Source organism: Notothenia rossii (genome assembly GCF_949606895.1).
Source record: "Notothenia rossii genome assembly, chromosome: 6".
NCBI classification, from domain to species: Eukaryota; Metazoa; Chordata; class Actinopteri; order Perciformes; family Nototheniidae; genus Notothenia; species Notothenia rossii.
This window is the reverse complement of record NC_136909.1, coordinates 9,189,888-9,203,933: the sequence shown is the minus strand read 5'-3', so window position 1 is coordinate 9,203,933 and position 14,046 is coordinate 9,189,888. Positions and strand designations below refer to the sequence as shown.

Below are 14,046 nucleotides of genomic sequence, written 5' to 3'. Positions count from 1 at the left end.
ATATTTGAACAAGTGGACTCAAAACTTTAAATTTAGTAAATATATGAAATTGTAAAAAATACTCTGTTACAACAGTCCTGCATTCAAAGTCTTACTTAAGTCAAAGTAAAAAAAGTATTGGCCTCAAAACTACTTAAAAATTAAATTATGTGGAATGGCCAATTTAAAATCTAATCATTTAAATTATATTACTGTATTATTTATGCTTTAATGTGTTCATCACATCTGGTTAAGGGGGTGCTAAAGCTGTCAAGTGCATTTAGTGGAGTAAAAGTACAGGACTACAAAGTAGTATAAAAGGAAAAAAGTGAGATTAAGTAGGCTACAGGTCCCTTAAATGGTGCTCAAGTGAAGTTATTGAGTAAATGTAATAACTTGTGTAACACACTGCATACAAGACGTGGGCGAGCAAGTCACTCATACATCGCTTATGTGTTCATGTGGAGGTGGGGCTCCTCCTCCTCGTCTTCCTCCTCCTCCTCCTCCTCTTCCTCCTCCTCCTCCATATGAGAGAAAGTCTTCCAGCAGCAGCTCCTGCAGGAAGAGGTGAGGCAGCACCCGAAGAGAGACACCTCACTCACCTTTTTATAAAATATATAGCGATAAATTAGATGTTATCAAGGACTCATCTTTATGGGAGGACATCAAAAAGGAGATATGAGGATAAAGAATTGTAAAGGATATAAAAACAGCTTGTTTTAAAAGTTATCCTTAACTTGCCTTTTGTAAAACATGTATGGCAGAGATTTGACAAAGGACTGATCTTTCTGCAGGTACTTTAAAAAGTGGATACCTCTTGAGGATATCGTCTATAAACGGATTTGTAAAAGATTGTTTCAAAGGGACCCTTGTAAGACTTGAGACGCTGGAGATGCAGCAGCTGGGGAAATAACTCCGTAATGCTCAACCCCCCCTCGGAGGCTCCCGTGCTGCAGGGTCTGTGGGAGGCGGTGCAGGCCGGGCAGCGCGAGGTGCTGCTCTCCCCTTACCTGCCCGCCTCCTACGCCTTCCTGACGCACGTGCTCCTCTGCACACCTTTCCTCGCGCTGGATGCGCTGGGCAGCGTGTGTCAGCGGGTACGCTCGTGGAGAGTGTCTGCAGGCTCGGGCCCCCCTCCCTCGCTCCGCCGCTGGGGGGAGTGTTTCCTCCGCGTGCTGGGCAGATACCTGAGTTCCGTGCTGCCCGCCACCGCGCTGCTGCACGCGCTGTGCAGCCCCGCGGTGCTCCCCCTGCTCGCGCCCTCCTGCTGGGAGCTGTGCGTGGAGGTGTTCGCGGGTCTGCTGGTCTTTGACACGCTCTTCTTCATATGTCACGTGGCCATGCACAGGTGAGCAGTCTGCAACATCTTGTCAGTTATTCCAATGTTGATCAGTGATGCTGTTGTACCTGGATACAAAATGTGCCTCTTAGATGTAGTAGTAGAGTAGAAACATATATGAAGCATAACATCGAAATATCTAAGTAAAAATTATATTCGATTGCAATACTTAAGTAAGTCTACGTAGTTAATCAATAAAATGTTTTTTTAACAACCTGCAACGAATGTAACTTGCACTGTAGCCCACATTACAAACTTGGACTTTCACTTTTCATAATTATTCATATATATATATTGATGTAAACTGTGAATCAGTTTTGTCCCATGTCCGGCCACATGTATTGTTATTTTAGTTATTTAACGAAAAAAAAAAAAAGAAACAGTGGAGAAAAATAAACTCCCACCGCAGATACAAAGTCTACCGCAGATACACTGACATTATGGGAGTTTGTAGAATCTGTTTTATATCATCATGTGTTAAGCCATACAAGTATTCATTTAGTTTCATGCGACTTACCTATTTCTGTGAGAAGCAGAAAACGGTAATTTAATTTAGGATTATTTAAAGTCTGGGGGGATAGAAAAACCAATATAATACTGTATCAGGTAAGGAAGAGTTCAACTATGCATGCAGTTTGAAGTGTATAAGCTGTAAGATTCTCTTGGTCTATAGTGCATTACATTATTGACTGCTTTGGTGCAAGGGAATGTGTCTCTTATGTATTTGAATTCAACCATCTCCGTGTCTGTGTTTTATCGATTCCTCTTCGTCTTATTCTTTAATGTTGTGAGTGTTATCCACGACAAGTTTTGTGCTGATTATCCCCAGCAGTGAGAGTTGAACATATTTATGTATAAAAGACATGAAAAAGTGGATTTTGCATAATAGGTGACCTTTAAATAGAGCGGCAAGTTTAGGAGAATGTGTTTGGTTGGTTGTAAGAGGGACGAGGTGCGTCACGTGTAAATGTATCATTGGTTCTCGAGTTGACTGCCTGAAGTAGCTTCGCCCCATTTTTGTACTGATTTTCCCAGCAGTGAGAGTTGAATGTGTTTGTGTGTTTCTCCTCAGGGTGCCCTGGCTGTACCGCAGGGTCCACCGGCACCACCACCGGCACCACCTCCCCTTCGCCCTGGCTGCTCAGGACAGCTCTTCTCTGGAGCTCCTGTCCCTGCTGCTGCTGGCCCTGAGCAGCTCCTGGTTGGTCGGTTGCCACCCGCTCAGCGAGGCCGTCTTCCACCTGCTCAACAGCTGGCTGGCGGTGGAGGACCACTGCGGATACGACCTGCCGTGGGCTCTGCACCGCCTGCTGCCCTGCCTGGGAGGAGCCCCCTGCCACCAGGCCCACCATGCTCTGCACAACGTCAACTACGCCCCCTACTTCACCCACTGGGACCTCCTCTTCGGGACATACTGTGCACCAGAGCTGTATCTACGTAAAGAGAGATAAAACTGTTGCCTGTGCAGAGATGGCAAAAGTACACACATCCTTTACTCAAGTAGAAGTACAGATACTCGTGTTTAAAAATACTCTGGTAAAAGTAGAAGTACTGACTAAACTTCTTTACTCAAGTAAAAGTAAAGAAGTATGGGCTTTGAAATGTACTTCAGTAAAAAGTACCCATAACTAGCAGCTGTTTTAAAGAGTACCTGACCTCCCTTTATATTAATAGAAGAATAATGTCATTGTTAGCTAATGAATGTTTCCATGCTGAACAACGGCAACATGACAACGTTTTCATTGGTCCCTCTTCTTTAGAGAAGACCAGGAAATGATGGATACACGAATCATGTTCAAATCAATAGGCACGCAATGACTGTAAATAATAATGATCACGCCACCAAACACACATTCAAACTAAAGGAACCAGCCTGTTTGGAAAATGTAAGAAGTAGAAAGTACAGGTATTTGTGTTTAAAAATGTAAGAAGTCAAAGTAAAAAGTTGTCAGAAAAATAAGTAGTGGAGTAAAGTACTGATACCAGAAATATTACATTAAAAGCTGCCAGGATGCACTGAAGGATGTTTTTTGCAGATATTTGTTCTTTTTTTATCAGCTTTTTATACGCACAATTTGAAATCACTTTTTATTTAGTGGACATTTTTTTCCAAAGTGATTGATAAAAGCTGCATTGAACCACGAACAAAACAAACTCAGAACAAGAATCCTGCAAGAACATTAGCTTTCAAGGAGCCACACTTGTTTAAGTTCTACAAACACAGGGATTTGTCATCCTATAGTTTACAAAGGAATTACCTTTTCGGTTAGATCCTCCAGAAGCAAGACGTTTTGAGAGGTGTGACCACAAAATGAAATTTATCTAAAAAATAATTGAAACAGTTTTAATCACTCAACAAGACTACAAAATATGTTTCCTTGTTAATTATCTCAGAAGCAGATAGCAGAGACTTTGGAGTCGAGAAATTGTCTTGATTTTTATCACCATGACTTGTGGCTTTATTTAGACCTCAGCTTTTTGACGTGAAAATACTTGATTCCTGCCGCCGAGCGCAGGAATACTAATAGATTATATGAAATGTGTGCGGAACAAAAAATGGCATTACACTTTGTGAAAAGAGCAATATTTGTAAGCAACAAGTAGTATTGTAGCAAGACTAAGGACTCAAAACTCAATGTTTAGGATTCTACTTTGTACAGTGTGTACACTTGAGACTTACTTGTGAGTTGCAATGCAATGACTGGACCCCCCTCGGCTCAGGAGTCAAAAAGTTCATGGACATACTGTACATTGTGCAAAATGTACAATGTGAAAACCGTCAATGGCGTTTTCATGCTCAAATCTACAGCTGTCCTGTATCAAGTGAATGAAGCACGAGATGAGGAGAGTGCAGGAATGACACAAAACATCTAGACACTGGAGCAATAAACAGATGCCTGAACTAATGTCGTAATAATTTGCCCTTTCAACCGAGGAGTGTTTTTGAATGGATTTATATCATTTCATTTTGTAGGCGTAAGGCAGATAACACATGCCAGATTTTTTTTAATGAATCCTGTTCTTGTGTATGAAAAGTAGAACTTTGAGTGAGTGTCTGTTCATATTCTCAGGGGAGATTCTTGGATGTGACTATTGGATACTCAGCACATAATAAAAACCACACATTTCTGATCATATTAAACAAATAGTGATGAAGAGAAGAGATATAGCTCTGTTGTCAGTCTTAATGCTAAACTAAGCTAATTGCCTGTTGCCTGTAGATATTCATTGAAAAAATCAAACAAACTTGCCAATGTGGAAGTACCTGCATTCTCTTTAATAACCAGCAGGGGGCGACTCCTGGTTGCAAAAAGAAGCGCAATTGTATGGAAGTCTATGAAAACATTTACCCAATTTCTCACTTGATTTATTATCTGAGTAACGATTTTGCTAAAGAGTGCTTTATTCTCAATCATCAGTTTTAAGTCTCCTTCAGTGAACCATGATTAAAGTCTATATTTAGAGTAAAATACACCAGCAGGGTTATGTTTTAAGGCGGGGCTTGTATGTGATTGACAGATTACTATGAAGTTTGTGCTGTATGTCTTAAAACTTTAACCCTTTCACTTCATGCAAGTTAATTCCAAAGTTTTAGTCACCTTACAGTAAATGTCCTCTTCAGCTTTCAGCTCCACCCTTTTGAGTTCCTACTGGTGCCAAAAAACGGAGAAATGCAGGACAAGGAGGTGACGAAGTCAACTTCTTATATAGTGTATGGTTCAGATTTGAGTTTAATTGATCTTGTTTTCCTTCTCTTCGCAAAACCTTTAAAAAAGTAAATTTCTTTAATATCACTAAATTACTTCTGAAAAGGCAAAGTACATCTTGTGTAAAGCTTTTGTTGGAAGAAAATGTCAAAATGTAAGGTAAACACTCCTCTTTGAGACAAATAATATGTCAAGTTTGTATTTTTGTGTGATAAGTGCAATGTAAAGATTTTCTAAATGCTTATTTGGTTGTTTGTTCATGAGAAAATATATGAAGGCATGACAGAGCTTTGTGATGTGTTCTTGTTCCTTAGGTTCAGGTTTCTATTGTTTTGCTCTGATCAGTGATTTTTATACCCCGGGCCTCTCACGTGGCTTTTCTCTAAACTGGTTCAATGTGTATTTCACAGAGTAATCAAAACCACATGTTTTTTGAGATGAGAAGCGCTTCACTCATTATTTACAGTTTTAACCTTTGCAATTAGTTTTTGAAGCGAAGCATTGTCATCACCTAACAGCACTCTTGGGGTCTACTTTCTAAAGTATTCAGCTGGGGCCGTGCCAGATGATTTGTGGTTTATTCATGCTTTGTGCACATAGAAGGATAGCAAACAGCTGCAAATTGCTCAAGCTTCCTTCACTTCATCACAGTAAGATACAACACGTAATGACTCCAAATACAATTAAAGTAAAGAGATAAATGTTATACATCATTAACAGCTATGATGTGCCTTTTTGAGCAAGATTTTAACAGGTTGCAACCCTTACTGTTTGTATTCTCACGCAGCAGCCTTCTTGATAACAGGCTGTAATCTTTTTTGACGGTTTCCTTGCAAGTTGAAGTTATTACTTTTAATGAATGACAGTTGACTTGTAGTGAACACATTGTCCTGAGAAATCAGCCTAGTCACCATATGAACTTCTCTGAACATCTGTTTTTCATTTCTGGCTCTTCCGATAGCCCTAAGCTTTCTCAATTGCGCAACATCAGAGTCAAATGCTAATGGATAAAAGGTGTATAAACATGTTGGGGTACATATGGTCATAAAGTGGAGCCGAAGTGCACTTTTCCTGGGAAAATATAGAGATCTGAGAGAAGAGCGAGAGATGAGTGCTGTGTGGTATTGCGGAGAGATGGCATGATAAACATGTGACCCAAAACGGAAACAATCAGGCCTTATTACAGACCCCACGTCAGAGCCAGGGCGAGTCATGCAGCTTTGGACGACACACACCAAAACACACGTTCACAGCGAGACATGCATCTACGTTCTGCAACATCATGATTTGTAGGCATTTCCAAAGCGGTTTGTACAGCCTGTACAATGGGTATGAGCTCAGTTTGTTTATTTGTTGTGCGGTGTGCTCCTTAATTGAATCACGTAGGCTAAATCCTTTACCAACAACTCTGGCATTATAAAAACAACGAAGATTAAAGTCCTTGCAACGAACAGAGGCATGTCAAAACAAGAGATAGGAAAAGGCACAGAGAACTATCCAACAGTCCTTATCAACAGGGCAAATTCAAAAATAATTTTCATTTTATCATATTTCCTGAAAGTTAGCAATTCAGTGTCAAAGGTCAAAGTTTCTTCCACCATTCTGTAAATATTCAATTAGTGAGCTTTACAAAGTCTGAGTTAATGGCTGAGGTTCTTGCCCCCTGGTCTGTATCCATTTTTAGACGACCCCTGCTCTCATCCAACCCAGTCTCACGGTATTTTGTGTTATAGTCACGACATTTAATCTATAAATTTGTGTTCACCAACAAGATTTCCCCCTTTATTTCATGTCACACAGAACGATTTTAAAAGCAATGTATTTCTATTGGTAGTATGTTTCGTGCCTGCAACACTTATTTTTGTCCAGTCGGGTCTTTGAGGACCGGAAGCTGTGTGGTTCATAAAAAAATGTTCTTACTCAATAGCAAGCCACGATTATTGTTTTTGATTTGAAATCGTATAATGTCTGACTTTTTTGTCGTTCGTGAGGAAAATAAATGGGGCTCAGAGCCTCAGAATACTGAAATCTGTATTTTTAAAAATCTTTTTTTCCTTCTAATTTGTTATTATTTTCTAAATAACACACTGTCAAAAATAACACACAATTATCCTTGTTTTATTTATTTGTTTAATTCTATAAACTCTGGCTTTTTTGGCATCTGTCAGGAACTGAATTTCAAAATAAAATAACCGGAAATAGATACACACCCACTGAACTGATTACCCAAGATCCTCAGCTATGGTTTAAGCTTGGTGATTGGATTGTTTAGCCACAATGCACGTTTGGATATGGTGTTTATGCGATATGAAATCCGAAAATCATTTTTTTTTTAAAGAAAATAATACTTTATTCAGAGTGTGCTTGCTTTTCTCTTTGGAAGTCATCACAACGGCATTGTAAAACACGGTTCGGCTGCATTAAATATTACACATCTGCCGTAGTTCTTTATTTATGGAGCCCTGATTAGAAGACCTTTGGACAAACTGGAAGAACTGCCACCGAAACTGAATATGTGACGTGGATCATAAATATATCAGCAATTAAACCACATCTTCAATTTCTCTTCACAGAATACATCTCCTTGCAGTATCAACATTAATTCGGCTGACTTTTATATTTGATCCAATTGGTAGATAGGCTGTATTTACACCATAACGATGCACAGCTGATAGAAAGGGACTTGTAGTTTTTAAAGATATTACTGATTTTCTTTGAATTAAAGAATGTAAATACTGAATTGAGAGAATAGTCAGGGGTTTTGGGTGATGGGAGACACATCTATGGAATCAGAATTCCAATAGCTTACCATTAAATGACGGATTTACCTTTCTGTCTGTGATGTTTTACAAATCAGGTATTAATGTGTAGAAGTAAAGCATGTGAAATAATATAGCAATATCCTGTAAAATTATGTGAAAACATGAATAAAACTACATATCTTCAGATGTTATACATACACAAGTGTCCTACACTAATAAAAACAATGTATTAGGGCTGTGTGTACCTTGTGTGCACCGCCTGGTTAAAGCACGTTATTGAATTATTTTTTTAAAGGAGAGGTGTCATGGCCATTTACACTCATCATAATTCCATTGTTGAGGTATACTAAAATAGAAAAATACTGTGCAATTTTCCAAACTCACATTGGTTTCGCAGACAGCATCTCTGTAAAGTATGTGTATTCAGCAGTATTCACTTTCTCCACTAAACGGCTCGCTGCAGCTCCTCCCCGCCCGCCCCCCCCCCCCCCCCCCCCCCCCCTCCGTGATTTCCTTTTTTAGCGATACACAGCCAAACACAGCCAAACTCAACCTGAACACACACAAAGTCACAGCCGAAATAAAAACAATAAGTGTCGCTTGATATTGAGTAAGAAAAAGGTTTATAGGTTGATAAACGCTGTGAGAATGGGTCTGCAGAGAGAATTTCGCGCGATCCCAACTGTCTGTTATCAGCCTGCAGCAGGGAGCAGAAATCAGCAGGGCTGCATGCACTGAGTGTGTGTGTGGATTGGTCAATTTGGACCAATCAGCGGGGGCTTAACGTAACGGCTCTGCGGACGTAACGTAACGGCTCCACGGATTGGCCCATTTAGTTCCGGGTACGTGCTTTCGAAAGCACGTACCCGGAAGAATCAAATGACGATGACGTCATGATGACGTTTCACCAACGAGGCGTTTTGGGAAGGTATTTTCTGTGTTAGAGTTTTACTTGCTACAGGGTGTACTTTGAGGGTTTTTGACTCTGCAGAACGTTTACATGCATAAAAACCTTCATAACACACAAGGGGACGGGTAATAACCGGAAAAGCATGACATGGGACCTTTCTGCAGGTCACCCTTGAAAAAGAGATCTTTTGATCTCAAGGGGCTTTCACCTTGTTAAATAAAGGCTACAAACAAACAAGATATTCACAACATGCTCATTAGTCAGTCTACCTATAGTTACCTCTAAAGAAACCTTTTTTGAGAAGCCGCTTACTTACATTCACTTTGTCTGACCTGTAAAGCTAGGAATGTAAGCATGAAAACAACACCATTTTTAATTAGTAGGTTGTTGTTCTTCATAAACATAATGTTGAAAAGTATTTCAGACATACAGAATTACAAAAGACAGATCTAAAATGATGATATTTGAGCATTAAATAATGTAAACAACCTTTTTTCAATGCTAAATCTGCTATTTTATCCTGCTAAGCTAAGCTTGAAGATACTTCCCAATATGTCAACAAAAAACGTTATGACTATCTTCATCTTTATCCTATTCAACCTTAATTCTGCTTTGGCATTGTAATTGACCAGACAGAGCAAAGACACCACACTTTTAATTAAGTACTTCTATGACCCACATTTTTAACAAGATAGTTTACACATTTCAGAGCATGAATCTGATCTGAATCTTTATTTATCTTCAATGTATGTTGATATACAAAAGGAAAAACACTATGCCCTTACAAGCTAGTTCACTTTCATAGAAAAAACTGGGGAAACTGAAGCAGATACTGAATATTTTTGGGGTTTTTCGTTCACATTTTCCCTTTTGTGAACAGGTTTTCCACCAAAGCTGTCTGCATCTGCTAGCTGTCAGCCATCCATGTTGTTCATTAGTGAGCCACTCCACTCAGTTTCCCATGGTTCTTTGTTTGTGTGTCATGTATGAACTATGACCTGTGAGCTGATACTGTCGGACTAAATGATCTGAATGTCAGCAATGCATTGTATCAGCTTCTTTTTCAAATAATAGAAAAGAAAGTTGACAGGACAAGATGCTATGATTGATAATGTGGAAAAATAACTGTGAAAAAAAACATTAGCGTGGCATTTGACCCACAATATTAACATTCACCTTGATGTTAGATAATGACATTTCTTGCGTTATTTCCCTTAAAGAAACAGTAGGGATCAGGGTGTAGTTCACAGTTAAGGAGACTGTTCATGTTGGATATGTTAAATATTTATTGTTTTAAGAAACTGTTACTATTTCTCTTCCCAACAGAATTCATATTTGTTCTGCAAAGGCATTGACACGGATAAAATAACCTCTTAACATTAAGTAACTTACAAATGTACATACAAAGTTATCTACTCTGTTGTAAAAAAAATAATAAATTAGAACAATAAATAGTGTTATTTGAGACAAGCAGCAGACGTTCCGAAAGTCTTTTAAACAAAGTATTTCTGTGATTGCATTTCCTTCGGGTTGTATCCATTACGGTCACATGATTAGGTGCCCCCAAGTCCACTCTTGAGTTTCGCTGGCAGATAATAACTGTCCAAATAAGAACATTTACCATAAAAGTGATGGAAGGGTCAAATGATGAGTTGGAGATATGCTGGCGGCACATCACAGAGTTGCAGTTCAGATTGTTTGTTGCCCAGGAATGTGGACAACCCCTGCCCCTATGTCCTGTCCGACTCCCCCATCCCACCATCTTAAAAGTTGCCCAGAATGCCGTTCAGTTCTCCAAATTGAGTGTTGTTTCTCAACCCCCCACACCTTGCTATCACTGTAACTTGGGGGAGTGGAAAAGAGGCATGTGAAGTGGGAAACAGGATTGGGGTAGATAACCCTGCCACTAGGAGCCCTTGCACAGCGCCTACGTATCAGGAGGCTGCAGGAGGCAGGAGGTCGGACCGCAGAGTTCATGTCTTGTCAGGTTGCCTCAGGGGGGGTCATTCCACTGCGCCAGGACACATGAAGTGCTGATTAGTGTTTGCATCGAGTGGGGAGGCCAGAGATAAGTGGAGAGGAAGACAGATGTCAGTGGAAAAGAGAGGGAGGGGGATGAATGGCCCGCTGGTTCCCACCAGGCCGCCTGACTGTAGGATTTGAAATCTTGAGCATTTTCTTTCTATGACAACACACCTTGGCATCCCTACCGGCAACATGTTGACTGTTGATCCGCAGCAGACTGTCTTCATTCTATCTGTTTCTGTTAAGCTGTTTAAAACGAACATTTTCCACAATCATTAATTTAGGAGTGCACATAGTTTCATAAATAGTGAATGAACGATTCCAGTCTCATAAAGCAACTCGTGCAGAGATTCTTGCCAGACATTTTTGGCTGACCTCCCTTTTCAGCTTATTGTTGTGTCTTCCCTAGACTTTACAATGAGTAAAACTCCCTCAAACCATGGACTATCTGCAGCCACACTCAGCCACTGCCATGCCCTCAAACTTGTACTTGTAGGTGACTATGCCTGTGTCGTCCAAGTACAACAGGGAGATGGGGTCCAGCTTGGTGGGCACACAACAAGCCCTTGCAGCCTTCTGAGGACTGTTGATGTTGATCAGAGTCTGGACTATGGCATGCTTTGTGGGCGTGACATGCTTTGTCAGTGGGAATGAACAAACGCCAGTGCACTCAAAGGCATCGTAACCAGTCGGGGCGAGGATCCAACTGTCCCATCCAATGTCCTTGAACTCTACGTACAGAGATTCTTTCTTGCAGTGGTTTCCCTTGGCATTGCGACGAATGCGAGATGCCGTGTCGTAGATCAGATTGGAGCGCATTTGGATTAGTTCCTCTTCACCTGGCTCTGATTCTTCATCCCCCTCATCCTTCCCCAGCTCCCCCCACAGATCGTTCAGGCCCAAGTCATTTTGAAGAACCATGTTTGAGGTTTCGTGGTCGATCATCTCGTTCAGCTCGCGTTTGTCATCCCGGTGATCGGTACTTTGGTCATCAGAGAAAACAATCAGCAAAGGTTTGTGTTTCTCCTCAGGGCTGGTGTCGATCTTCATATCCCCTTCAAGTCCGTCTTTGTTGTCCTTTGTCATGGTTTGAACATTTTCCTCATTAGCCATGCTTACAATGTGCACCTCCAACCGATGCGTGGTGCCATAGTCCAAATTACGCCAACGTTGAACAGCAGCAGTGAGGTCAAAGGCCTCCCAGCCGTTATCGGTGCCGTAGACCTGCCGTGAAGCCAACTCCACCAGCTCTATCCGTTCTTCCTCCTCTTTCAATACATCTCCTCTCAAAGTATTGTCATCCGTCATGTTGTCATCCACGATATGCGAATCCAGCTCATAGATCGTCACCTTTCGGTCGACTCCAGCATAGAGGTGGCGGTCAGTCTGGACAAGTGTATAGAGGCGAAGCTCTGCCGCTGTGATGCGTTCGTGATGGGGAACTGACACATTAAAGAGTAATGGGTGACGTCTCACTCCTCCAACACCCACACCACAAGGAGATGAATCTAGGGAAGATAAATACATTGTCAAAGTTGAGCTTTGGTTTATTTTGTTTCTTTAATAAGGTTTTCAGCTGAGTTTTGCAAAAATATCCTAACTTAATTTCATCCTCAATTTCATCCGCATTTGGAAAAGATTAAACAATGATATTTATGTAATTGGAAGTAGTTCCATTTCAGAGTAATACTTTTGACATGTTTTGACATACTTATCAGTGCAAGGACATTGCTTTGCACTGAGAACTAACAAGGAACAGGGTCATGACTAAGGCTTGGAATTTAAAACAAAATGTTAGTTCGTACAAGCTTGAAGCTTCAATCTATTAAAAACTTAACATACACAAGAAGACCCTTTTTCTAAGTATCTTACTATGTGTGGTGGGGGAAATAAATAATACATGGCAGCAACGAAGAAGTAAAAGGTGGCTCTTAAATTGACTCAATCTATTTGATCAACAGGGGCATTATCAAATGGAGCACTGGATCTTTACCTTCATTTTTGAAGCTGCGGATAATGTTGGCCGTGGGCATGGCAGTGCGGTCATTAGCAAAACGGTTGTAGAGCTCCATCATGTACTCAGGTGGCTCTTCCCTTGTGCTTCCAGGAGGCAGGGGCTGAGGATCCAAGCCAGACAGATTAAAAGTCCGCAGAAACTGTTCCTTCAGGCTCTGCAACAGGCTCTGCATGCTTATGTTGTTGTCCTGCTCCAGCAGTGATGTATCCACCACCCCTCCATGCCCGTCTGCCTGATGCCTCTGATTGGTGTTGGAGATAGGGCTGCTCAGTCCACAGAGACCCTGGAGCAGCAGGATGGAAAACAGCACCAGCAAAGTCTTGGAGCTGCAGATCGTTCCCAGTTGAGAGACCCAAATGCTCGCCATGGGAAAATCTGCAGCTTTCTATTTTATGCCCTTTGGGGTTAGATAAGCTGAGGCACCAGTAAAACAAAAAAATAATTGTGTTTTCTGAACGCCTTAATCCAAATATTAATCGAAATTGTGGTCAGTTCATCAATAGCCAAAGAAAGGTCTAGATCCCTGTCAGTAGACGTTAGTGGTGTTGACCCTCGCACTGACTGCTCTCTTCCAGATCTCACAGCATTTATTTCATGCACACCTTTTGATGTCCTTTGCAAAAGGGTTGCAGTTCCGGTGACAGGGTGGCCAGGGCTTGGCTTTGTCCGTCCGAGTCATCTCTGTTGTGTCTTCTCCTGTCTCGGTCTCTCTGTGCTCTGCTCTGTTCTTCCCAGCTCTTTCTTTTTGTCCCTTATCTATGATATGGTGGGCTCTGCATTGCTCAGTGCTTATGGTCTCTTTTGCTGGTGTGTGTGTGTGTGTGTGTGTGTGTGTGTGTGTGTGTGTGTGTGTGTGTGTGTGTGTGTGTGTGTGTGTGCCTTTAACTTTGTGTGAGGCACATGAGCGTGTGTTATCTCACAACTTCCTTAATGAGGATTTTGTAAACACTGTCCTGTAGCCTCTTCCTTGTGGAAGCGCTATTTTGTTTGGGTGGGTGCTCCAGGGTTGATATTCCTCATTTGTTTATTTGCTTTGTAAATGGTGGAGTTCTTTAAGCTTGACCATTTCTTTATGACAAAATACATCTAGGCTCTGTTGATATCGTTGAATGTAACAGGATGTATCTATTAAACGATATTTTTCCACATTGAAATGGAAATGCAATGAGGTGTGAGGCCTTAATGATCAAGGAGGAATGATACAGAACTGACTGTGAGTCACAACACAGTAGTACAAAAAAAGCATTCTTGTTCCCTAATGCTTGCTGAAATGTTTTGTGTTTACTTCCTAATTTGGTCAATTGACT

At 41.0% G+C, this 14,046-nt stretch overlaps 2 protein-coding genes across 2 annotated transcripts; one reads left to right on the top strand and one right to left on the bottom strand.

Annotated features, from left to right (window-relative positions):
- Positions 1-510: 510 nt before the first annotated feature.
- On the top strand, positions 511-5,313 carry ch25hl3 (cholesterol 25-hydroxylase like 3). Its single transcript, XM_079688063.1, has 2 exons — positions 511-1,327; positions 2,391-5,313. The coding sequence occupies exons 1-2, from the start codon at positions 900-902 to the stop codon at positions 2,767-2,769; spliced, it is 807 nt and encodes a 268-aa protein (XP_079544189.1). The 5' UTR covers positions 511-899; the 3' UTR covers positions 2,770-5,313.
- A 4,319-nt stretch (positions 5,314-9,632) lies between these two features.
- Positions 9,633-13,477, bottom strand: bmp10 (bone morphogenetic protein 10). The gene is made up of 2 exons (XM_079689245.1): positions 12,716-13,477; positions 9,633-12,230 (listed from the first exon to the last, which is right to left on the bottom strand). Exons 1-2 carry the CDS (start codon positions 13,104-13,106, stop codon positions 11,167-11,169), a joined length of 1,455 nt encoding a protein of 484 aa, XP_079545371.1. The 5' UTR covers positions 13,107-13,477; the 3' UTR covers positions 9,633-11,166.
- Between the last annotated feature and the right edge of the window lie 569 nt (positions 13,478-14,046).